This window comes from Podarcis gaigeae (genome assembly GCF_964106915.1).
Source record: "Podarcis gaigeae genome assembly, chromosome: 4".
Classification (NCBI taxonomy): Eukaryota; Metazoa; Chordata; class Lepidosauria; order Squamata; family Lacertidae; genus Podarcis; species Podarcis gaigeae.
Window position 1 is genome coordinate 77978127 of NC_139677.1, and position 24550 is coordinate 78002676.

The 24550-nt window shown below is 43.9% G+C and overlaps 1 protein-coding gene across 3 annotated transcripts in view; it reads right to left on the bottom strand.

The window, feature by feature from the left end:
• IGSF11 (immunoglobulin superfamily member 11) overlaps positions 1-24550 on the bottom strand; it is a 176420-nt gene that overhangs the window by 14516 nt on the left and 137354 nt on the right. For all 3 annotated transcript variants that reach the window (XM_083736705.1, XM_083736706.1, XM_083736704.1), the window contains one exon: positions 2315-2478. In XM_083736705.1, the coding sequence (XP_083592831.1) occupies positions 2315-2452 (138 nt within the window). In that variant the 5' untranslated portion in view covers positions 2453-2478. The remainder of the gene's footprint in view (positions 1-2314; positions 2479-24550) is intronic.

Consider the following 24550-nt stretch of genomic DNA (forward strand, 5'->3'; position numbering starts at 1 on the left):
TCCAGGATACTTGAGGCTCAGGTGGCCTCAGTGGCCCAGAGAGCATTCCACCAGCTTTGGTTGGTGGCCCAGCTACGTCCCTATCTGGACAGGGATAGCCTAACTACTGTTGTCTATACTCTGGTAACCGCAAGGTTAGATTACTGTAATGCGTTATGCATAGGGCTGCCTCTGAAGACAGTTTGGAAACCTCAGCTAGTGCAGAATTCAGCAGCCATGTTGCTCACTGGAGCAAGACGGTTTGAGTATATTATACTGATCCTGGTCCGATTGCACTGGCTACCAATTAGGTTCCTGGCCCAATTCCAAGTGCTAGTTTTGACCTATAAAGCCTTAAACAGCTCAGGACCACAATACTTCAAGGACTGCCTCTTTCCATATGAACCTACCCAGACTTTGAGATCATCTTCTGAGGCCCTTCTTCGTGTGCCTCCTCCTCGAGAGGTCTGGAGGGTGGCAACACGAGATCGGGTCTTCACTGCAGTGGCTCTCCCTCTGCGGAATGCTCTCCCCAGGGAAGTTTGTCTGGCACCTTCATTATACACCTTTAAAGGTAAAGGTAAAGGTACCCCTGCCCGTACGGGCCAGTCTTGACAGACTCTGGGGTTGTGCGCTCATCTCACTTAAGAGGCCAGGGGCCAGCGCTGTCCGGAGACACTTCCGTGGCCAGCGTGACAAAGCTGCATCTGGCGAGCCAGAGCCACACACGGAAACGCCGTTTACCTTCCCGCTAGTAAGCGGTCCCTATTTATCTACTTGCACCCGGAGGTGCTTTCGAACTGCTAGGTTGGCAGGCGCTGGGACCGAGCAGCGGGAGCGCACCCCGCCGCAGGGATTCGAACCGCCGACCTTTTAATCGGCAAGTCCTAGGCGCTGAGGCTTTAACCCACAGCGCCACCTGCGTCCCTTTATACACCTTTAGGCACCAAGCAAAAACGTTCCTTTTTAACTGGGTCTTTGGATGACTTGATTAACATCCTATGCCTTTTTAAAATGTGAGTTGTTGGGGGTTTTTTGGGGGGGCTTATTTTGTTGTAGTTGCTATTTTGATTATGTATTTTGTAGTTTTATATTTTGATTTTATTCTGTAAAGCATCCTGAGACCGCTGGGTATAGGGTGGTATATAAATTCAATAATAATAATAATAATAATAATAATAATAATAATAACAATAATAATTTCTTCATGTATTCCAGTGTATTTCAATAACAAGCATAAGCCTGAGTTTGCATTCATTTTAAAAAATGAAACAAAATGAAACAAATTATCTATAAAATAGGGACCCTTTGTCCCACCTATCTGAAATCTGACAAGTCTGATGTAATCAAAAAAAGATGCACAGGCATAGCCTAACTGTTCCCTCTCTCCTCCCCCTCCCCCAGAAACCTTTCTATGACCTGTATAGGCTATTCCAGCAGAATTCAATGTAAAGAAATGAGAAAAAACTAGATTTTCAATTGAATTTCATTTTATTTCCTACCAGTAGACTGTAGGCTGTTATTGGAAAGTATCAGAGTTAAAGGAAGTAGAAAATTAGCTGGGCGTCCCATCAAAAGCAAATAGGAATAAGGTAAGGAAAATGAATAAACAAGTTCCAAATCAGTCATGAAATAGAATGAAAAGCAAATAAATGCATAACTAAACAAAAAAGAATGCAGTAACTAAATTATTCCACCATCAACCCTCTGCATGCCTTTCTCCAGATTTAGGCCCTTTCACCAATCATTCCTGTACTATATCTGATTATCTGAATACTACATCAAGTGAGTTATAAGTCTCTGCTCATGCTCTTACTTCTTAGCAACACTCAGTGGCCTGTTTGGCACCACAAGGCTCAAATCAGAAGTTCCTCATACGGAATTTCCTCTGTCTGCTGCACTCCTACACCATAGGGTATGGGTAGCCAATGCTGTAGTCTCCAAAATTTCCTGGACTCCAACTCCCATTACCTCTGATCATTGGCCATGCTGGATGTGGCTGAACACAGAGAAGATATCCGAAACACCAACAGTCAATGTGTGGGTCTCAGAAACATATGCTACAGAAACTCCCCAGAGCTTCATCAGACACACTTGTAAGATGTCCATTCACACATTGCAGCCAAAAAAGGGCATTTGTGGCTATAGTCTGGCTGCTTTCCACATTTTCAGAACGTAATTGGGGGAAACCAGCACAACTGATGCAGCACTAGATTGTAAACCGAAGGGCAAGTCTTCTGTTATCTGCATTAATTTATAAGCCATCTTATGAGCCTATTGTTGGGGGGGGGGGGGTTGGCCAACTAGTTCTGTGTTTCCCCCAAGAGTCTGGTACCTGTTCAGGTTGGTTGGCATTGGAGAGTGGCGTGACCATCCAAATGACGTTAAGGTTATTAAGCGCAGCACTGGTGGTAAAAGTACAGGGCAGGACCGCCGTCTGGCCCCGAGCAACTTCAACACTCCTTGTGTTCATGAACACTTCCAGGGGACTCACTAGACCTGTAAAGAAAGAGGCACCAAGGTGACATGCTGCATTTATCCAGGAGACCATTTTTCAACCTTTGCCTGCAATGACATACATACTTAGTAGGTGCACAAATGCGAGAGCGAGCTTCCCATATTCCCTGCTGTGACCCTGAACATCCTCACTTCCTCTCCTGTTTTCCCTCCCCTCCCCGCAATGAGGCCACTGCTTTGGCCCACTTTCCAAGACTTTCCACTGTCTGGAGCAATCCAGGACAGTCTGTGGCGCCTCTCTGGCTCTTGGTGCGCAGGATGCAGGAGGCATATAGAAGACAAAGATTCGTATTGCTAAGCTAAATAGCAGCTGTAGGGCTACAGATGGGGATGGCGCACACAACAACTGCTTCTGACAGGTAAACGTAGGAAAGGTGGCAAGGGAGTATGGAGGAGGAACGTATGCTGAGTTTGCATCTGCTTTTGTTGGGACAGGCTGGTTCTGAGGCGCAAATGAATGCAGCACCATAGAAGTGCACAAAGCAAAAGCAAAATGAAAAAAGGAACTGCTCTCAACAAGCTCCTTGTTCGAGCCATGCCTTCCACCACCGCCACCATTTGTTATTTCCAGAGTCTTTAACTAGTGCTGAGCACTTTACAAGCTTTATAATAATTCACAACAGTTCTTGCCCACAGGCTTACAATCCACTACATTTATTTACACCCCACAACCTATTTGCATTCAGAAATACAGTGGTGCCTCGCAAGACGAAATTAATTCGTTCCGCAAGTCTTTTCGTCTTGCGAGTTTTTCGTCTTGCGAAGCACGGTTTCCCATAGGAATGCATTGAAAATCAATCAATGTGTTCCTATGGAAACCGCCTTCAGACCAGGTCCGGGGACAGTCTGTCCCCCGACCTCTTCTGAAGGCCGGCGGGGGGGGGGGGAAGTATTTGTTTCCCCCGCCTGCCTTCCCGGGACAGCGGAGACTTCTCCGCTGCCCCGGGGGATCTTAAAATGCTGGCAGGCGGCAGCGAATGCTTCGCTGCCGTCCCCCAGCATTTTAAAAGCCCCCGGGACAGCGGAGACTTCTCCGCTGTCCCGGGGCGATTTTAAAATGCTGGCGAGCGCCAGCGAAGCCTTCGCTGCCGTCCCCCAGCATTTTAAAAACCCCAGGACAGCGGAGGACTTCTCCGCTGTCCGGGGCGATCTTAAAATGCTGGCGGGCGGCAGCGCTGCCGCCCGCCAGCATTTTAAAATCGCCCCGGGACAGCGGATGAATTCTCCGCTGTCCCGGGGCGATTTAAAAGCCCCCGGGAAGGCAGGCATGGGGGACAAAGACTTTTGCCCCCCTCCAGCCTTCAGAAGAGGTCCAGAGGGCTCTCCAAGCTGCGGATAGCAGCCTGCTGCCCCGTGCGAGGGGCGCTCTGCTTAAGAGCGCCCCTCGCGCGGGGCAGCAGACTGCTATCCGCAGCCTAGGCGGGAACTCTTCTGAAGGCTGGCGGGGGAGAAGGGCTTTCCTCCCCACCGCCAGCCTTCAGAACAGCCTTCTGAATGTTGGCGGTGGGGAGGAAAACCTTCCTCCCACCGCAAGTCTTCAAGACAGGTCCGGGAACAGAGGAGAAGCGCTGCGCACCTTCCCCTCTGTTCCCGGACCTGTCCTGAAGGCTTGCGGTGGGAGGAGGGCTTTCCTCCCCACCGCCAACATGCAGAATGCTGTTCTGAATGTTGGCGGTGGGGAGGAAAAAGCCTCCTCCCACCGCAAGCCCCGGGAACAGAGGAGAAGCGCTGCGCACCTTCCCCTCTGTTCCCGGACCTGTCCTGAAGGCTTGCGGTGGGAGGAGGGCTTTCCTCCCCACCGCCAACATGTAGAATGCTGTTCTGAATGTTGGCGGTGGGGAGGAAAAAGCCTCCTGCCACCGCAAGCCCCGGGAACAGAGGAGAAGCGCTGCGCACCTTCCCCTCTGTTCCCGGACCTGTCCTGAAGGCTTGCGGTGGGAGGAGGGCTGCGCACCTTCCCCTCTGTTCCCGGACCTCCCACCGCAAGCCTTAGGACAGGTCCGGGAACAGAGGAGAAGGCACGCTGCGCTTCCCCGCTGTCCCCAGAGATTTCCCTATGGGCTTTCGTCTTGCGAAGCAAGCCCATAGGGAAATTCGTCTTGCGAAGCCGCTAAAAAATCGGAAAACCCTTTCGTCTTGCGGGTTTTTCGTTTAGCGAGGCATTCGTCTTGCGGGGCACCACTGTATATTTATCCTAGGGAAGGGCCTTTTTGGTAGTGGCACCTGCCCTGTGAAACACCTTCCCATCAGATGTCAAACAGATAAACAACTACACAACTTTCCAAAGACCTTTGAAAGCAATCTTGTATCAGGAAGTTTTTTATGTTTGATGTTTTGCTCTTTTTTTTCCAAACAAACAATTTATATTAAACTTTTGATTTACAAAAGTACATGCCTTGTCTTTTTTTCTGGTTGTAGAATCTTTTTTTACATTTGAAGTGAGTCGTTAGTGTTGTATACAGAATGAAATTGGGGAAAAAGAAGGGGGAAGCTGGGGTGGTGTGGTAACACTTGGTATACATGTGGGATTTTTATTCTCTATCTGTTCATTTATTATATTTCCTTGGAAGTGTTTTTATTATGTTGGAAGTCGGTCAGTGTGGCTGGGGCAACCCAGTCAGATGGGTGGGGTATTATTATTATTATTATTATTATTATTATTATTATTATTATCATTATTACCATCATCATCTTAGCTCAGTGGTAGAACATCTGCTTTGCACACAGGTTCAGTCTCAGGCACCCCCAGGTAGAACAGATAATGTATCCAGTCTGAAGCCTTGAACAGCCACAGACAGTCAGTGTAAATATTGCTGAGCTAGATGATCAACTGCTGGACTCCATACAGGGCAACTTCCTATGTTCGTATCTTCTGAATCCTAACAGCAGAATTCCCACTAAAAGAACCTTAAATACCTGAGGCCCAAACCAGATGAGACATCAATACCATGCAATTAGCAATAGCTTTTTTAAAAAGTAAACTGAAGACATGAATGTCCTCATCCATAATGGGACAATGAGGCAGGGGTGTGTGTCAAAGGGTTAAACCTCCCCTGCCCTCCCCTGCCAGGGTCCCAATCCAGATTAGCTCCTGTTCCTGCACCTGTAATTTATTCAAAAGCTAACCACACAATCGCTGTGTGATTAACATCTCATCTAGTTTGACCTCAAGTCTACTGATTCTCCAACCAAGGTGTAATCACCAGCTATTTGCATAAATGTGATTAAATGGCAAACTAGGAGTGAGCAAACTTCTTTCCCATTCAGAATGAGTTGAGACACGTTGGATTATTTATCTGGACTTCTAGGTGAAATCTGAATAGTTTTAGATAGTCAAAACCACCCCCTTGCACTCATATGTACAGTGGTACCTCAGGTTACAGATGCTTCAGGTTACAAACGCTTCAGGTTACAGACTCCGCTAACCCAGAAATAGTGCCTCGGGTTAAGAACTTTGCTTCAGGATGAGAACAGAAATCGCGCAGCAGCGATGCGGTGGCAGCAGGAGACCCCATTAGCTAAAGTGGTGTTTCAGGTTAAGAACAGTTTCAGGTTAAGAACGGACCTCCAGAACGAATTAAGTTCTTAACCCAAGGTACCACTGTACATATTCCTCAGCCCTAAGTATTAGTGCATACCAATAACATTGTCAGGCACTCCAGTGCCTTGAAGGTTTTGTAATGGAAGCAATCTGAACAGTGTAGATCAGCCTTTCCTCACACATGTATACAACTTAATCTGTGCAGACTTCAGACTCTGCAAAAGCCCTTAATCCATCTGTGCATGTTTGGAAGAATTATTGGAACCATACTCTCCATGCCAGGCCCCAAGTAATCCTAAAATAATCATTTATGTTCAAGAGTGTTCAGGCCCTCCCAGTTGGCCCTGTAGGTCACGCTTTGGGGACAGATAGATTTACACTGGATAGGCCACAGCCTTTGCCAAAGCTTCTAAATTCTGATACCCAGAGGCCTCTGCAGTGGTTCATCCTACAAGGCTACTAAGAACTGTGGGATGCTGTAGAGCTGGTCAGCCAAACTGCAGATTCTAGTACAAGCCAATCCCACCCTTGACCCCAAATACCAAAAACTGCCGCCTGTAGCTTCATACTTCACTGTTTTCTTACACAGCTTTCTTTTCTGTGTAAAAAAAGGGGGTATAAATGGCAAAATAGACACACAAGTTTATCCTGTGTGTTTATACCTTATTGATTTATTTCCTCACTTACAGTTATAAATGAACCTTTCATCCTATCGATCCTTGGGCAAGCAACAATAAAATGCCTAACTGAACCAAGTAGGCCAGTGCCACATGAAAACATTTTAAAATACTTATCAACACTTACACATCAACTCTAAAAATACATACACACACACAACATTGATGTGAAGTTGTCCTTAAAGGGCCAGCAATATCCATGTTACAAGTGTATACTTGCTCTCACATGTATGCAGCCGGAACTCATGTACAGTATTTATGTAACAAACGCATGTTGTAACTCCAGCAAAAGGTCCTAAACCTTTCAGCAGTGTGTACATGTAAATACATGAATGCTGGCTGCACACATGAATCCAGGTACACATTTGTAACATCCAGTTAACCCACACAAGCAGTAGACTAGGCCACAGCTCATGGAAACATCTCTGGCATAAATATGACTCACAGAAGTGAATGAGGATCCCATTCAGTGCAATGAGGTTGTGCAGAAGTGCCCGGCAGTCAGTATCTTGGTAAGTGAAACTGCCCACATACAGCAGTCACCTTCCTAACCAAATCGCTTAATTAACCGGTGCATCTCCACTTCCAAAGTTCAGTCTTGGAAACATACCAGCATGCTGCAAACACGCTCAGAAGAACTCTACTCACTTACATTAGCACCAGGGGAGCAATCTTGCTATGAGTAAGGGGACTAAGCTGCTAACAGCCTGACCAGAGTGGAATCCTTTTTCGTTTGTTTTGTTTTTTGAGGCTCTCTGCAACGCTTTACATTCCAGCCCTGAAGCATCAGGCAGCAAAGTTAATAATAAATGTTGCAATTCCGTTTCTCCTTTGTGTAGGAGAAATGTCTGGCAGATCATTGCTTTGGCTGGGAAACATTTTTTTAAGCCAGCAGAAGCCTTCTATTCCCAGAGCCTTCTTTAAAGACAAACACACTCACACATAGCCCATAAGAATACAATGTGGTAAGTGAACTATTCTTCAATGTCCTCCTCTCAGGGGGTTTTTTTCCTCCCCAAAAAGATGTCCTGCTTTTACACAAAATGGTTTTGGCAACCGGAACAGGATACACAGTGGCACAAAAATTATTGGGACTTAGGTCTCATCCTTACACCAAAGGCTCAGGCCAAAAAAAAAAAAAAAAAAGATTAATAAAAATAACAAAGAAGTATGGCCACGACTGCATGAGTGTAGTCTCTGTCTTAAGAGTCCACCACCAAAGGTCTTCAGTTCCAGGCATCAATGACATTGACAGAGAAAGGACAGCCAAAGCACAAGAAGGATGTTGTCTGTGCCACAAATCCCTTCTGGCCTATGAATGAGTCAGTCTGCTACCAGGATGCCATCCACTCCAGAAGGAGCAAAGGGGGCCCTTTCCAAGCACCAAGAAACAAAACACCAAGGCCAGAGAAAGGGCAGTGACTGTCTTTGAGTTTTTGAAGCTGAGGCACCAGCTCCCTGGGTTGGGTGGAGAGGAATCACTGTATTTGTTATCAGTGTACCGTCTTCTATCCCAAGGTGCCAGGGCTCAGTGGGATCTCCACCAGGACAATACTAGACAGCGCAGAAGTCCAGGGTAGCTGCATCATATCTGTCAAGCTCAGATAAATCTAAAGCACAAAAGAAACAATTCAGAGTTCCTCTGTTATGAAGTGAAATTTGTAGTTGTGGTTCTCACCAACAGAGGCTGGATCTGTACAGATAAAAGAAACGCTACAGAAAGAAAGGTTGTAAGAGCTCTTAGTGGAAAATCCCACTGGCGACTGATTACTGCTCTACAGGGCCATCTGGTGCCACATGTTTATAACACAGTTATAATGATGTATTTGACTAGTGGAGCTGAGTCCAGAGTTGTAGGGTTCCTTAATCATCTATTTATTTAGCCAGTTAAAAGTTTTGTGTCAACAGAGTGTAGATGGCCAGCTTGGGGAGGGAAAGAAGCCAGGTCCTAGGTCAGATAAACTAAACTCTGGGAACACAAATGTAAATCACATTTCAGTTCTGGAGTGGGAATGCTGAACACGGAAGTGGCAGTGGTAAGGGAAGTCCTCTTCTACCAGCATCTAGCCATGACATTTCACTGGCTTTCAACTGGTAAATAACAATAGGGCATTAACAAGCACACTCCCAAGGAATGTGTTCCCTATGAACATCAGACAGTATTAGCATTTAGGCACCCTATTTAAAACCTATCTGTTCACCTAGGCTTTGCCTGAGGTAGGTCTATCCATGCTGATGTATGAAGCTAATCTATTGATTTGTAATGAATTCTGTGCTTGCTTTATGAATGTAGTTTTATTGTTGATTCAACGTTGATCACTGCCATGACATTTTTTCCTCATGCTGAAAGAGTCCCATATATATATATGGCAAGGCTAGCAGGATAAACACAAACGCTACTGGATCAGGTGATGACATCACACCGTGAGACAGCTCATGAGGAAACCACAGCAAGTGATAATTAATTAATGGAAAACATTTCAAGACAGATGGGTAGGAAACTGAACTTTTGCCAGAGTCTAAAATTAGTATTCATCTAGGAAAAAAAGCTTTTGGTTTATCTGCTCGTGAATGCCTGTTGGTGAATGTTTCCAAAACTTAGTTCCCAGACCTTAGCAACACCAGCCTGAACTGTTAAGATTTCTCTAACACAGAAAGGACAGCTAATGAGCAGTACAGACCTTGAAGACCTTAAGAAAGACTGGAGACTGAGCAACAATACACTGTGGCATGTGCTGCTGATTGGTATGAAGCACAGAGAAAGGCAAAATAATTTTTGGGATGAAGTAAGGCAGTTTCTGTGACAAAAAACCCCCAAACCTCTCAAGAACTGTTGGGTCAGGGCCTGACTTTTACTTCCTAGGCAGCTAAGACCACTAATAATAACAAGGGCACACCCAGACCTTAGTTGGTGGCTTTGCTTCATTTAATTTTATTTGGATCCCAACTGTCTGTGCAGTTGATAGGGCATGCAAATATTTTTTGTCTCATATCATCCCCACGGAGTTTGGTAGTGCAAGCTGACAGTGACTTGCTCAGGATCATAGAGCAAGTATTTTTAAACTATGGTTAAAGTCTAAAATTCTAATCACTGCATTACACTAGTTCTTTGCATACAACCACCAGCTGATGTGTACTTTCTCCCTGTTGCTCAGTGGGATGTTGTGCAGAGCCTCTGCCTTGCATACATCAGGTCCTGGTTTAATCTCCAAGAACAGATGAGAAAAAGACTCCTGTCCAAAATCATGGAAAACCACTGCCAGTCAGGGTAGAAAATAATGAGCCGGATGGAACAAGGTCCAACTCAATATAAGGTAGTTTCCTATGTGCCTATGGGTGGGTCTATGGCTTGCGCCCTAAGTTACATTAACTTCTGGAAGCTGATAGCATGATAGTTTCATGTCCCCTAAAACCTTCTGGAGGGAGGATCTCTAGAACAACAGAGTGCAAGGAATAATATGGGATGGGGTGAAGGGATTGCCTGGAAGGAAAGGGGAATCACCCCAAATGGGCCATAAGCTAAGTTAACTTAAGAAAGTTCAAAGGAAAGTTTCCCATCACTTCCTTCCCTCAGCAGCCCCCAACAATGCACATTCCATGAAGTTTAGGAGGCCCTCCTGGCCCTCCAGAGAGACTGCTCATAGAGGGAAGAAGAGGATTGCAAACTTTCCTTCCACAAACTTTCTTAAGTTAACTTATTTCAGGATCCAAGCCAAAGAGTCTGTGCACAAATCCTCAAAGGGGGAAAGGAAGTGGGAGCTGGCCAAAGCTGGTCATTTTCCATCAGGCTCAACAGAAAGGAGTTTTTAACAGGGCACCTTGTCAATTTCACCTCTTCTAATCAGTTCAGCTCCAGAGCCAGAAGCCAAAATAGAAGGCAGCAATCCAGTACTACACCAGTTTTCTTGGGAGGGAAAGGACTGGAGGACGCTTACCTCTCTGAGGCATAACTCTGTTAGAGATAACTGAGCAGCCTGGCGCTTCTTGTGAAAATCAATCAAGCCATTTCGGTGTTGAGTGGTGCTCTCAAGGAGCCTGACTGATATAACCCCTTGACATTTGCCATCCTTTCCCCCTTTCCCTAAGGAAAAAAAAAAGATTTATCACTGGAGTGGGGAGGGGGCATGGATTTGCAGCCAGCAAAGGGATCCAATGGGCTTCCTCTCCTTCAGGCAAATGACTCTGGCAGCATAATTTGCCGCTGAGGATCATGTAGCCCAGACTTCTCTTTGGTTGCAAATTACCATTGCAGCATTTTTCACACAGGATCATGGAGTTTGTATTTCAAGGTGCTGCAAGAGTCACTTCCCAGAAAAAGAAGAGATACATTAGGTCTCTGCTGTTTTTCTGCCATCTAGAGCCCTCCACTGATCTAATACGCTTTTTGTCGGAATGCAAAACTGCAGTGTCAGTTGTTAAAGCAGGTATCTAGGATCTCCTCCTTTGTTTACATATTGATTTAATAAAGCAAGGAAAAGCCTTAGCTAACATAAGCATCTTTAGAAGTGTGGGGCAGGGGGGTCTGACAGAAAACAAGGGCTGTTGTTATCTTTACAACTCATTGTACATGGTTACATGCCATGTAGTGCTCTAAATAAGCAGACATATGCGACAATTAATGCTCAGAACCACTCAAGCCTGAGAGGTTCCTCCGCATTGGAAACTGCTCTACCAACAAATGTATTGGCAGCCACATCCATTACCCACAAATCTGCACTGCTCCCACCTGACACCCCTCTCTTGTAGCTGATAGCATACGTCTGGGCCAGGCAGAAACAAAGCAGAGTAACTGCCTGATTATCAAAGCCCCACTGACCCAGGTTGCTCTGAACTCAGCTGCTGTCTCTGTGAGCAACGATAAAAGCAGCATAGCCTCCCTTCTCCGACAGCAGGAAGGAGTCTCTCCATCCTTGCTTGGAGGCCGCTTCCAGAGATAACTGGAGGCCTGTCTACCTTCCTCTCAATGCCAAACAGCCCCTGACAGAGAAGAGGAGGAATTCAGAGCTTAAGACGATAAGATAAATATGCTTAAAATAGTTGTGCCCACAAGATGGGCTTCAGTGATTCTGCTTTATTAAAAGAGTTACTTTCGGCTCCATGCCCTGCCAGCTCTGGCACTGCCCACCCAGCTGGCATGTGCACCCCCACCAGACATGTGGAGAAATGTGGCCAATGCATGCCAACAGAAAGAGTCCCCATCCTTGAGCTGAGAACAGAGGTTTCCTTAACTGGAATGCAATGAAGGAAGATATTCTTTTGTGATGTAATGATGCTCACTAACACAAAGTTGTTCGGATACTGTTATGTGCCTCTGGGCTTTCACTGTCAGCTCTACACAAGTATAAAGCTAGTCAATTACTAGAACAGTATCAATTGTGGGGACAATAACCCTTTGCAACACACTGCACCTGTAAATTGCAACAGACTTTTCAAGGAGGCCCAGAAATTCGCAGAGCTGCCCTCATACCATTCATTACACAGAATGTGGGATCAAAGAATGATGTTATGGTTTGAACTCCGTGAATCAGTAGGCAGTAAAAGAGTTAAGCACCCATTCCTCATAATCCATCCTTTTCTTTTACCTTTAGCCCAACAGGCACTCTCCAAAGGTTCCCAAACTGCAACTGCATGTACACTTGCTTCTGAGCAAAGTGTGCACAGGATTGGGCATCATCTTTCTATATAAACCAAATTGCCTCCTCCTGCAATGTTCTTCTAGTTCCAGTATGGTGTAGTAGTTACAATTTAGGACAAGGACTGAGGAGATCCAAGTTTAAATCTCAATTCATCAAAGAAGGTCACTTCCTCACCTCGGACCAGCCACTCTCTCTGAGCCTAACCTGCCTTACGAGGTTGCTATGAGAGTAAAATGGCAGGGGGCTGGGGTGGAAAGATGTATGCTGCCTTCAATTCTTTAAAGGAAAGGCACAAGATAAATATTACAACAGCCACAATGTTGTCTTCATCCATGGTTAAAAAGAAAAATTGTAAAAAGGAAAAGGAAATGTTACCACACAAAGTATAGCAATAAAGCAAAGGGAGCAAATTAAGTGTGTAGCTATGTAAATCTGCACACTTGCCTGGTTTATTTAAAGTGCAGAATTTGGATTTTGCTGGCCGCTCTACGTTTATTTGTCAGCCTCATGTGCTCTTGCCCTTCCCCCAGCCTAAACTGTGGTTGCGTTTTAGAGGATGATATCCAAGTTGTTTTGTACTATTAGTGAGACTATAAATATAAGAAAGTACACCGATAGGACTAAAAATAGCAACTAGAATGACATTAGCTTGCGTAAAGCTAATCAATCCCCATCAATCTCTGGGGCATGCATTAATCTCCTTCTCCTTGGTATAGCATTGCACAATTAGGTACATTATGGGAGGTTTAATGCTTTTTCTCTGATGCATCTGACACTGGCCAAGTCTAGAGACTGCTAATTTCTGAAACAGTTAGACCTTGAGGTCCCTGCACTTTCATTTGCCTGCAGAGGAATTTTGGAACAGCTGCATTTGTAAGATTCAGTGACTCTACATGCTTTGGTGCATCAAGGCTGCCAGATACGATGAGGAACCAGTTCCTAAATACACAATAGATGCTTTCCCCTACCTATTGTGATAATTCATGACAAAAAAGTCAGTCTGTAGCTCAGTGGTAGAGCATCGGCTTTGCACGGAAAAAGTTCCAGATTAAATCCAGGCATCTCCAGGAAAGTCTGGGAAGAAACCCTACTTGAAACCTCAGAGAGCTATTTCCAGTCAGCGTAGACAATTCTGAGCTAAAGGCAACAACTGGTCTGACTCACTACAAACTAGTTTTCTAATGTTCCCATGTCAGTCTTTCTAGCCGAACACAGACCATGAATGATGCACTCCATGCAGACAGGCTAACTCAGATAATAAGAAGCAAAATCACTCTTGCATAGTAACATCCACAACCAAAGAGTCTGCAACAACATTATCAACATCTCCTCCACTTTGCAGATGAGCAACCTGATGCAAAGGACACCCCGTGAGCCAAGCTGAGATTTGAACCCCAGATGCCTGACTGCATTCTTCATTCACTCACCTTCATGACCACTACTACCTTCTCAGCCCAGCCCCGAAAGACAGACTTATGGGAGAGAATGCAGAGCGTCAAGTAAAAATCAGTAACACAGAAGCACAGAGGGCAGAAACCTAATTAAAGTTCCTCTTTGGGATCTGCAGGCAGCAGCAACACTGCTACTGCTCATGCCACTTACTCTCAAACCTCTCCTCCCACCCCCAATTTCTCTGTTTAAATTCATTCAGCAGAGCCAAGTCAGCAAAGATTCACTGCGTTGCGGATCGGTGCCAAGTGCAGTCAGCAGCAGCGGCAGCAGCAGTGGCGGCAGCATGCACTCCTTTGCTGACACAGCAATGCAGACCCTCTGGGGAGATGAAAACTGCCAGTATCTCTGCAGAAGGATGCATCTGCTCGCTCCCAGAATCGGAGGGTCTGCAATAGGAGCCAGGGAATCGAAACGGGTCAGGAAGGCTCTGCCAGGGGGCTTGTTCCTATTTTCTCTTTGCCGAGCCATAAAAAATACATTAATGGCCCAGCAGCCTTGTAAATGATTTATGGTCAGGAGCGTAAATTTTCTCCTCCTCCCTGAAAAAAGGTAGCATGGTGATAAACTGCCTAATAAAGGAAAACGACTCAAGGCGCAAACATAATCAATAATAGATCAGGGTGGAGGGGGGGAAGGACCCCCAAGAGGCGTTTGGAAATATAACCCATGGGGTGTGGGCAAACCGATATGGGGTTACATAGGCTGGAATCGTCTTAAGGTCTGCACATGTGTGCTGGAGTGTAAATAAGGATGACAAAAATGGCAGTCGGACAGATGGGTGAAGGGAAGAATCTGCTTTAGCACTGCTATGTATAGTGCTCTGAGAGCCGACACAGAGAGAAGTATCAATCAAACAAATACACTGTTTGGGATCTGGGATCTGAACATTTGCTATCAGGATCCCAAAGAGCCTGCAGACTGGGGAAGTAGAAAAGTACTTAGAATTTATTTTTGTTGCCATATAAATAATCACCAGAGATAATATTATTAATAATAAATCAGTGTTGTATTCCTCCAGTAATAATCACAATCACAATGACAATAACACCCCCTTCGTGCTTTTCAGATGTTTAGAAGTATTGCTCAAGGGAAACAAATCAAAATTTGGTGCAGTGGCATGCTGAGTCTCAGAGCCAGGCTCATGGAAGCAGTCTGTGACTTCTGCATGCAATTCATTTGCTGCAACCTCAAATGTAATTTGTGGACTATAACATTGGCACTCCTGCTCACAGAGAGTATGACTGAGCCTTAAATTCTGATATTCCCTATGGAATTAGTATATTTGCTCCATCTGAACTAATTGTATCCACTCTGCCCTCCACTGAACTTTTGTTTTGTTTTGATGCCCTTTGGCTTTCTTTGGCTCTGATTTTTCTTGGTGCCAACTCTCTCCTTCTTAGCCCTCACTGTCCTTGCTCCCATTTGCCTCCAGTGCTGCTTTATCTAATTGGCCTCGACAATTTGGTGATTTGGTCTGTTAGTGAACAGGTTCCTTTGGGAGGAAGGATGACATATAAATTGAATAAATAATAAAATAGTGTACATGATGGCATTATGCAAGATGTCTTGCCATCATTAAAGGGGTGTTCACACAGTGCATTCAACAAAGGCACCCCTCTATCTTTGTACTCAATAGCTGCACAATTCATACAGTTAGTCCCATGTAACCTTTAACAAGTGTAGAGCCTGTGTACACAATAGCTGAGCTGGGCAAATCAACAAGTGCACACTCTTTCACGCAAACACTTGCACACTTATATGAGTTAGTTTGCGCATGTATTAAGTGTAACATGAGAACAAGCCATATATCATTGATAAAAACATTTGCGTCACCCTGGAAAGGGGAAATTTCTTCTCTACATGGAGCTACGTTATGTCGTTTTAACTTATGTGTAATAGTGAATGAATCAGACAGTACCTTTGCCGTGAGTAGGAAGATGAAGACTGAATAAAAAAAAACCTTGGAACATGCTTGAATTAGTGATGTCACCCAACTTCCCATTGACCCAGTTTGAACTACAAGTTCAGCATACCCCTATAAGTACTACAGTAGCCTGAATCAGATCCCACTACCCCCAGTTTTCCAGTGGCTTAGACTACAATCCCAAATAAAGTCACTCTCTGGATCATCACCTTGTTGTGGTGAGTGGGTTTGCACGTTCCTGTGATCCTTGTGAGCAAAGCTGTCAGGAGTCTCATATTCCCAGATGTCACCCAAAAGGGTAAGGTCAAAGGGGCGGAGCTAGACAAAGAATGATCCAAGAAGTCCTCAATGGTAGAAAAGGCGGAAGGTAACAAGCAGCATGTTACAATGGCTGTGAAGGCAGATGAAGGCTGCAGTACATAAAAATCTACCGGTCGTTGTGATACTGGAATAGAGCCTTACTGTAAAGACTGTGCATTGGTCAGCGTGCACTGATCTCGACACATAAATTCATGCACAGCCATCTTCCAAAAAAAGTCTTCCCAGATAAAGTGGATTTCATAAAGTGGATGGCAGAAGCAGATTTCGGGTATGGAGTCAGACCCTGTCATACACCTGATAATGGGGGGGGGGGGGAGCCCATTGCTAGTGCAAATCACTTTTTCTATTCTAGAGGAAGGTTGAGGACTCAAATACAAAGGGCATCTTGTTGTAACCCCTGGGCAGAGGGGCATTTTGAATGCAGAGGAATGTTTTAACTTCATTAACCCAAATGTTTATCAGTGCCAAAGACATATCTTCCTATTAAACACCCTTTGCAAATGAATGCAATCAGAGGGATAGAGATTGTCTGCCAGGAGGACAGAAGTCAACAGCAATTAAACACAAGTAAGTGCCACTTACTGAAACAGTTACTTCACAGCCTCTCTCACTCCCTTCCACCACTTTCCAATTCATTGTTTTTGCGTGGTAAATGTTATGTAAGAAACGTCCTGCTAAAAACTTGAGTGGAATGTGACGAGTCTCAACACCTGATACATTGCTCACCAGACAGAAATAAGATATGCATAACCTTATGATTCTATGATATGCTGACTTTGTTACATAAAAAAAATCTAAGTCTGGCCTGAACGAGAAGAACCAAAGCTCAGTGGCACAGCATCTGCTTTGTATGCAGAAGGTCTCAGGTTTAATCCCTGGAATCTCCAGGTAGGGTTGGGAAAGAATCTCACCTGAAACCCTGAAGAGATGCTGCCAGTCAGTGGCCTGACTCAGTACCAGGCTGCTTCCTATATTCCTAAAGAGTGTGTGTATATTCTAAACTAATTTACACATGGCAACAAACTGCCAAAGTAAGCACAACTCCACTAGGACTTGCAATTGATTCAGAGATTTTTAGACTGCAGCCCTAGTCACAGTAGGGAGCAAGCAGAACAAACCCTGCAGAAGACTCAAAGATTAAATTTGGCCAAACTGCTGATTTAAATGGGAGCTAGATTTTAATTTGTGCTGGAAAATGTAGCTGATTTAATAGAGTCAATCATTAAAAATGGCAGCCCCATTTGCTAATTGATCCTGCGATGCCTCTTTGCACCACAGAAAGAGCAACTGATTTTCTCTAGAAAGCATGGCATGGGAGACCTCTGACCCTTTACAGGATGGAAAATGGAACAATACCAAACTGATGGTGAATATTCTAGATCACTTAATGCAGAATAATTATCCTTGGTACCATTAACCATCCTTTCAATCCTGCTAATATATGTTTACTGTAAAGTGAGGTTTTTAATCTATTTTAGTGACTGTGTCTAGAACTAGGACATGGTGGATTAATTAATGCAGAGTATAAAAGTGTGGTCTTGTGTGTGGTGTGTGAGCCATTTACTCCTGCATCACAAGGATGCGATAACACAATCCATCATTCATAATAGTAAGAAGAGTGCAATACATAACCCATTCACCTTTGTGCTAGTCACCTTTGTTCCTGTCAGAACAAATGGGGAAGGGGATGTAACTCAGGGGCAGAGGATTTATAGAACTAGCAGCTGCATGTGCTGTTAAAGATGGGGTGAAAGAAGCCAGTCATTTCCATTCCAAGCAGCCTTTGTCACAATCTGCACTGCTTCTGTTCCGCAGCAGTTTGGTTTCCGCCCCCCCCCCCCAAATACTGTGCTATTCGTCTCATTGTCCACTATTTAATGTAATTTATGTAAGTTACAAATTCAATTATGTAATTATTTCCACATCGTTAATTTCAGTGCAAAGCCCAGTCATTTCAATGCAAATGAAACACAATTTAAATTGGCGGGGGGGGGGGGGGGGGTTCATCAATTACTGTTTGCAGACTAAAAACAGCAGCAGAAGCAGCAAATATTGATTAGTATTTGCTAGATTTATTTCCTTTTGCAGACATGGGACAAATAAGCAAACACTGGCAATTCCAACTTCTGTTTCCATCTGAATTCTTGCACAATGTTAAGGGGGGCGGGTTAGATGGGTGCATGAACATAACCCGTTGATAAAATTTGCAGATATGTGATATGCTCCACAGCTTCCATGGATATTCCAAACATGGGCCAGAAAAGAGGGAAACTCCACAGAATAAATGAACAATATACTAAGGGGGCATGCTCTGCACACAGGTTTCAGGTTCAATCCCCAGATCTCCAAGGAAGGCTGGGAACATCCCATGTCTGAATCCCTGAGGGCTTCTGCCAACTGGTGCAAACTAGTGATTCTCAAAGGGAGTGATGTGCCACACTGGTGTGACAGGAGAGGATAGCAAGTGGGATGGGAAGATTCAAGGACAATCAAAGACACATTTAAACATGATGGTATGGTATGTTGTATGGTGTGGTGTGGTATGGTAGGGTAGGGTATGGTTTGGTATCAAACTATTTTTTTTTGGGGGGGGGGGTATACCACCAGGAACAGTATCCATGCCTCTCTTCAAGAGCATTGGCTATTATTCTTTAATTCTCCATGACACATTTTTTGTGAACTGGGATTTCCAACTCTAACAAATATGAAAGATCAGAAAAAGCAAGGCTTCTTTGTGTTGAGGAGGAGAAAAAAGTTTCTATCAAATTAGAACTAATATAAATGAGACTACTAGGCAAAGGCAAGCTCACACCTGTCATTGAGTTGGTATACTTAAGGTACAAATGTAACAGGCTTGTTTATCATTATATTTTGGGAATGATTCACGTTCTTACATAGCTGCATTGCCTTATGCTTTCTGGATGTCCCATGATCACATTATAAACTGGTTGTGTTCTATGTTATGAATCAAGCACTGCTAGGAGTTGTTTCTTTTTGTTCTAGTGTATTTCTTATCAATTTAAAAATTGGTGTGGTGCGAGAGAGAAAAGTGTGAAAAATCTGAAAGTATGGCCCAGAGGAAAAAAGTTTGAGAACCACTGGTATAGACAATACTGAGTTAGATGGACCACTGGACTGACATAGTATTAGGCTGCTTCCTGCACTCCTAACTAAAGTGTGAAGAGTAAGAGAAACACATTCCTGGTCCTCAAAACCAGCCCACTTTGTTTTGTCTCTGCACTTCAGATGTCAACATCCTCTCCACCGGGACTCTGTAACAGGCCTCAGGTGGGACTGCTCTCTGCTCCCATTATGACTGTCTGGAAAAACCCAAGCTATCTTAGCGATGACGCAAATGCATGCTCCAGAAATAACAAGGCACCGATATGTTTAAACAAACAACTCTCTCTTCTGAATTATGCATTGTTTTATCACACCCACGTGATAGCACATATAAAAATGAATAAAATGGATTGCATACAATGGTGGCTTTGCCATTGTTCCAAGTGGTCCCGCTTGCACAAGGCAGGATACTCCATTTTCTCCAATCCCCCGCCCCACCCATCACTGCACTTCATGCCATTTCTCACTCTATTCCAGAGGGTCATCAAACTTTAGAAGCAGCTTTATGGAAGGGATGGAGGACTTAAATGGAATTGTGAAGGGAAGCTCAGCAAAAATTGGGTACCCTGGCTTCCATGAGTAAATGCACTTACTGATAAGGCATACAATTCTATGGTGATAAAGATAAAAGAACTATAAATACAAGCTATGTCGTAGATGCTCCCCCTCTCATTTTCTTATAAACCATACTATTTTAATGCTGTTTCGTGTACTTTAGGCATCATGGCACTATGGTGTATTTTGCATTTTAGCTTTTAAATAAATAAATAAATAAATAAATAAATAAATAACTGGCATATAATTAGTATTCATTCTCATAGGTTAACTAATCACCATTTTTGAGTACCCCCCCAACTTCCCATAAAGTAGCATGGCATTCCTTTGCCATCATGGTTTATACATCTAAACTCCATTGTTATCCTAAAGGAAAACCTAGATACCATGGGCCACATTTGCCCCACTGCCACCGCCAAAGGAGTTTTGTGGCCTCAGAGACACCCTCAACTTGTAACTTAAAACACCCACACACCCACACCAGTTTTTTCATCTATAAGACGCCCCCATATATAAGATGCCCCTGCTTTTTGACATATTTTTAAAGGGAAAAGGCCTAGTCTTATACACTGAAAAATACGGTAAATGCTTATTGATAGTTGCAATGACTTCCCCACTGTGGTATCCATGACACGAAATGTTTGTAGCCCCCAAGGTCTACATTTAAAACGTTTTAACTGGCCACTTCTGCAGGGACCTTGCTGTGATTCTGTGAAGCCGAAGTATTTTGATTTTACTGAATTGAATAGTGACTAATAAATGATAAAGATGTTTTAAAACAGCACAGGGCATGCATTAAGAGCAGCCCTTCCTGTGGTCCCATCGATGAGGCAAGCTCAGTGCACAGTGACTTAAGAGTCAGCACAGGGCCTTCTCTGTGGTGGCACTTGGACTGTGAAACTCCTTTTCCCTGGAGGTACAGATGCTGCCATCATTTACTTTTTAGTTGCTGGCTAAAAACTTACCTATTCAGCCAGTTATTATCTTTTTCTGGGTGCTGATTTAGTGTGTGAAAATTGTTAGCATGCTGTTTTATTGTACTGCAGTTAAATTTTATTTGTTTTATTTATTTTACTGTTTTTAATTGAGCTTTTTGCTTTACTCGTAACCCACTCTGGTATCATCGGCTAATGAAGTCGTATCCTGATACAACTCTGAATAAAATTCAAAGGAACTTTCATTAATGATGGGCAAGACATCTTTCAAGGAAGCTTGTCCACCATTACTGATATGCCCACTGAAAATCCTCAAATAGTGTGCAGTTTCCAGAAAAGGAGAATTGCAGTGCCCAGTTTTGTTAAAAACTAGTGGCCTTGATGCCCTTTCACCAGGTATGAGGAACCTGTGGTGGTCTAGATGTTGCTGGACTGCAACTCTCACAATTCCTGACCTTTGTCTCTGCTGTCTGGGACTGGTGGGATTTGGAGTTAAACAACATCTGGAGGGTCACAAATTTCATTTCTAATATCTCTAACTGTGATTCAGTATATTCCTATACTATAGTTTAAATCAGGGATGTCCAACCAGTAGATCCCCGGCTGCTCCTGGTAGATCATGGGATCCTTATCATGTACAAAAAGTTATGGGGAGGAAAGCTTAAAAACTCTGTGTGCAATCCCTCCAAACAAGGTCTACAACTCTGGGCACTTCCCTCCTAAAAAAAAGCTCAACAACTCTCTGGGCAATCCACCCACGCCACGCATGCTCCTCCTCCCTCCAATGACAATGGGTAGATCACTGCCAGTTTTTTTTTATACAGCAGTACCTCTGGCTGCGAACAGGATCTCTTCCGGAGGCCCATTTGCAACATGAGCAGAACGGTACCTGCGTCTGCGGGTCGCGATTCGCTGCTTCTGCGCATGCACAAGCGGCGAAACCTGGAAGTAATCCTTTCTGGTACTTCTGGAAACACGCAATCTGAAGCAAACGTAACATGAGGTATGACTGTACTGGCAATAGATCACAGTCTCTTGGGAGTTGGACATGCCTGGTTTAAATCTACCGCAATATAAATACAGGAAACACAATATAAATACAGGAAATAGTCACTTTGACATATAGTGGTACCTCGTGTTACGGACTTAATCCATTTTCCAGAGGTCCGTTCGTAATAGGAAACCGCTCGTAACATGAGGCACACTTTCTCTAATGGTGACTCCTGCTGCTGCCGTGCCGCCAGAGTGCAACTTCCGCTTGCATCCCAGGGCAAAGGTCGCAACAAGGGGCATCTACTTCCGAGTTAGCGGAGTGCGTAACCCACAGCATTCATAAGGGGGATAGTACGTAACACGAGGTACCACTGTATTAAACGAACAAATTTATGCTGTGTGAATTAATTCAGCACTATCTGCTGCTTAAGTCCTGGCTGAAACTTACATCATATTCCTGCTTCACATCCATAGCCCCTGAGGTTTGCTCTCTTTTCAGCATTCCTGGTGCATCTATTCTATATTTCTCTGTCCCTTCCATCCTCCAGATAAAGCAGCTCCTCCAGCTTCTTTTCCTGCTGTTGTTGTTGCTTTATTCATCCTTTACGGTTCTTCTCTATTCTTAACACATCACCTGCCTGTGACCTCAGGCTTGTCTATTTGACCAGAATTCGTGCGTTGTTTTCACAATAACAGTATGCCCTGCTTGCCCACTCTATTCCAACATGGCCTGACATTTTTTCCAAGTCTCTTTACACACACCAGTGTGAAACCATTTTTATCATCCTCAAATTCTTAGTTTTAAGACATATTTCTCCTTAATAAGCTCCATAAATGAATAATGCTTGAACTTTCTATTTATACCTGTTACACATCTAAAAGTTATCCCAAAGGACCAGACCATTTTGTTCATATGTTTTCCTCGTGACACACGACAAGCCAGTAAAATGTCAACTAAACGCTTCAGAAAGTTTTGAAAGAAGGCTGCATGAACAGAAGCTTAGGATGGGAACATGCGACCTCATCATACATCTTTAATGCACAAAAATGCTTTCAAATATAAGAAACAGGCACAAATGTCTCAACTCATATTTGATTCTTTATATTAAACCTATATTTTCAGACAAATAAGACTGGAAGCATCTCTGAGAGCTATTTCAGCAAGGCTTGGCTTGTGCTTCATGTTCTGCTTCTCTTATATGTCTAATGAGTAACTTTTGCAGCTTTTCTGGTGAAGAGATGTGCAATTTCCTAAGGCTGGGGCAGATGGCATATATTGCCTTGCGAAGAATGGAAATGTTCCCCTTTAGACATGGCAAAGCAATGCAGGCACCAGGAAACATGAGTTAGTATGTTTCTCCTTCATCTGTAGCCTGATGAAAGACTAGTGCTAGGAGAATGCATCGAAGGAGGAGCCTGATAGGGCTGCTTTAATGGAATGGGTGAAGCTTCTGTTAAGACTGTCACTGGTGAACATTAAAAGGTATCTGATAAAAAACAGGCAGAAGATCTGAGTATTCCTATTCCTTTTCTGGTTTGGGAATATCTACAGCAGGGATCTCCTATCTTTTTGGAGTGCATTTGCAAACTAGAGACAAACACACACAAAAGCTGCTCTGGGAGGATACACTGGTTTGGGTTTGTAATCTTTCTCCTATCTTCTTAGATATTCAATCCCAAATCAACTAGGTCTGTTAATCTAGTATGTATGCTATATCAAAACTTGGGATTTCTACTACTATATTATCAACATGGCAAAGTTTGCCAAAAAGCAAAAGTGGGTTGTACACACAAATCTTTATTTCAAATCACCTACAAGACAGAATGTGTGGCTGTCATACAACTTTATCAGTGTATCTTCTGTGTCTTGTGTTATTTCCATAGCCATCAATAGGAATTGGATGTGTTGAGGACCTGGGCTTGGTTAGGTCCTACATTTGGGACAAACTTAAACTTTATGGAAGGGAAAGCACCCTCCCTTCTAGCTATCCTACAAGTGGGAAACAAAAGTCCTCACTGTTGTCAAATATGGGTGACAAGATCTTACATGTGGCAGGCAGATTCTGGGACTGGCTCAAATAAAGGTCTGCTTGAAAGTGTCAAGCACTCCGATGGCTAATCTATAATGTGGATTTACAACCAGTCCTGCTCTGCCCTGTCTTGAAGGCTTAGGGTACAAAGTGAGGTAAACAAAGGAATACATTCTAAATGAAAAAAAGGAAATTGCAGTAGAACCTCTATTTCCTTAACATTTCAACTTTGGGAGGAGAGGGAGTGGGAATGGGTTTTTCAGCAAGTTTTTCTCAGTGATATTCCTCAGGGACTCCTTATGCCAATTGCCAAGTAATTAAGGAGGAGAGAACTACAGTAAGCCTTTATAACCCAAAGTAGATGCAGAAAAACAAAGGGAGCTCATTCTGCCTTTACCCATAGCTCGAAATTAAACAAACTGCAATCAGCACATGAACAATATATCTTTTTTTTTTTTTAAAAAAAAATCTGTTTCCATTCAAACATGGGGGGGGGGGTGTAAAAAGGAGATATTCCAGCTGAAGGAGATCTATGTGGTAGAATTTGTCAGGCTCTGATTCTCTGCTCCCACAGGAAAGAAACATGGTTTCATGACCTGGCCAAGGCAGTGCCAGGGCCAAAAGAATTGGCCGTGAATCGGAGCAAAAGGAATGGGTAGTGAATTGGTTGGGGCGTGGGGTTGCTTCAGAAGAGTGGCATGGAAACAAGGCAACACCTGTGCTTGCCGGGAAGGGGCCTGACTTCTTCCTGTAACTGTGTGAAATGCCAAAAGGAGCAAACAATTGAAGCTAGCTAGTGCAACAAGAAAACTGAACCAGCCAAATGACCTGCAAGCTGTGTGCTGGGCCTTAGTACCTTCTGCAAGC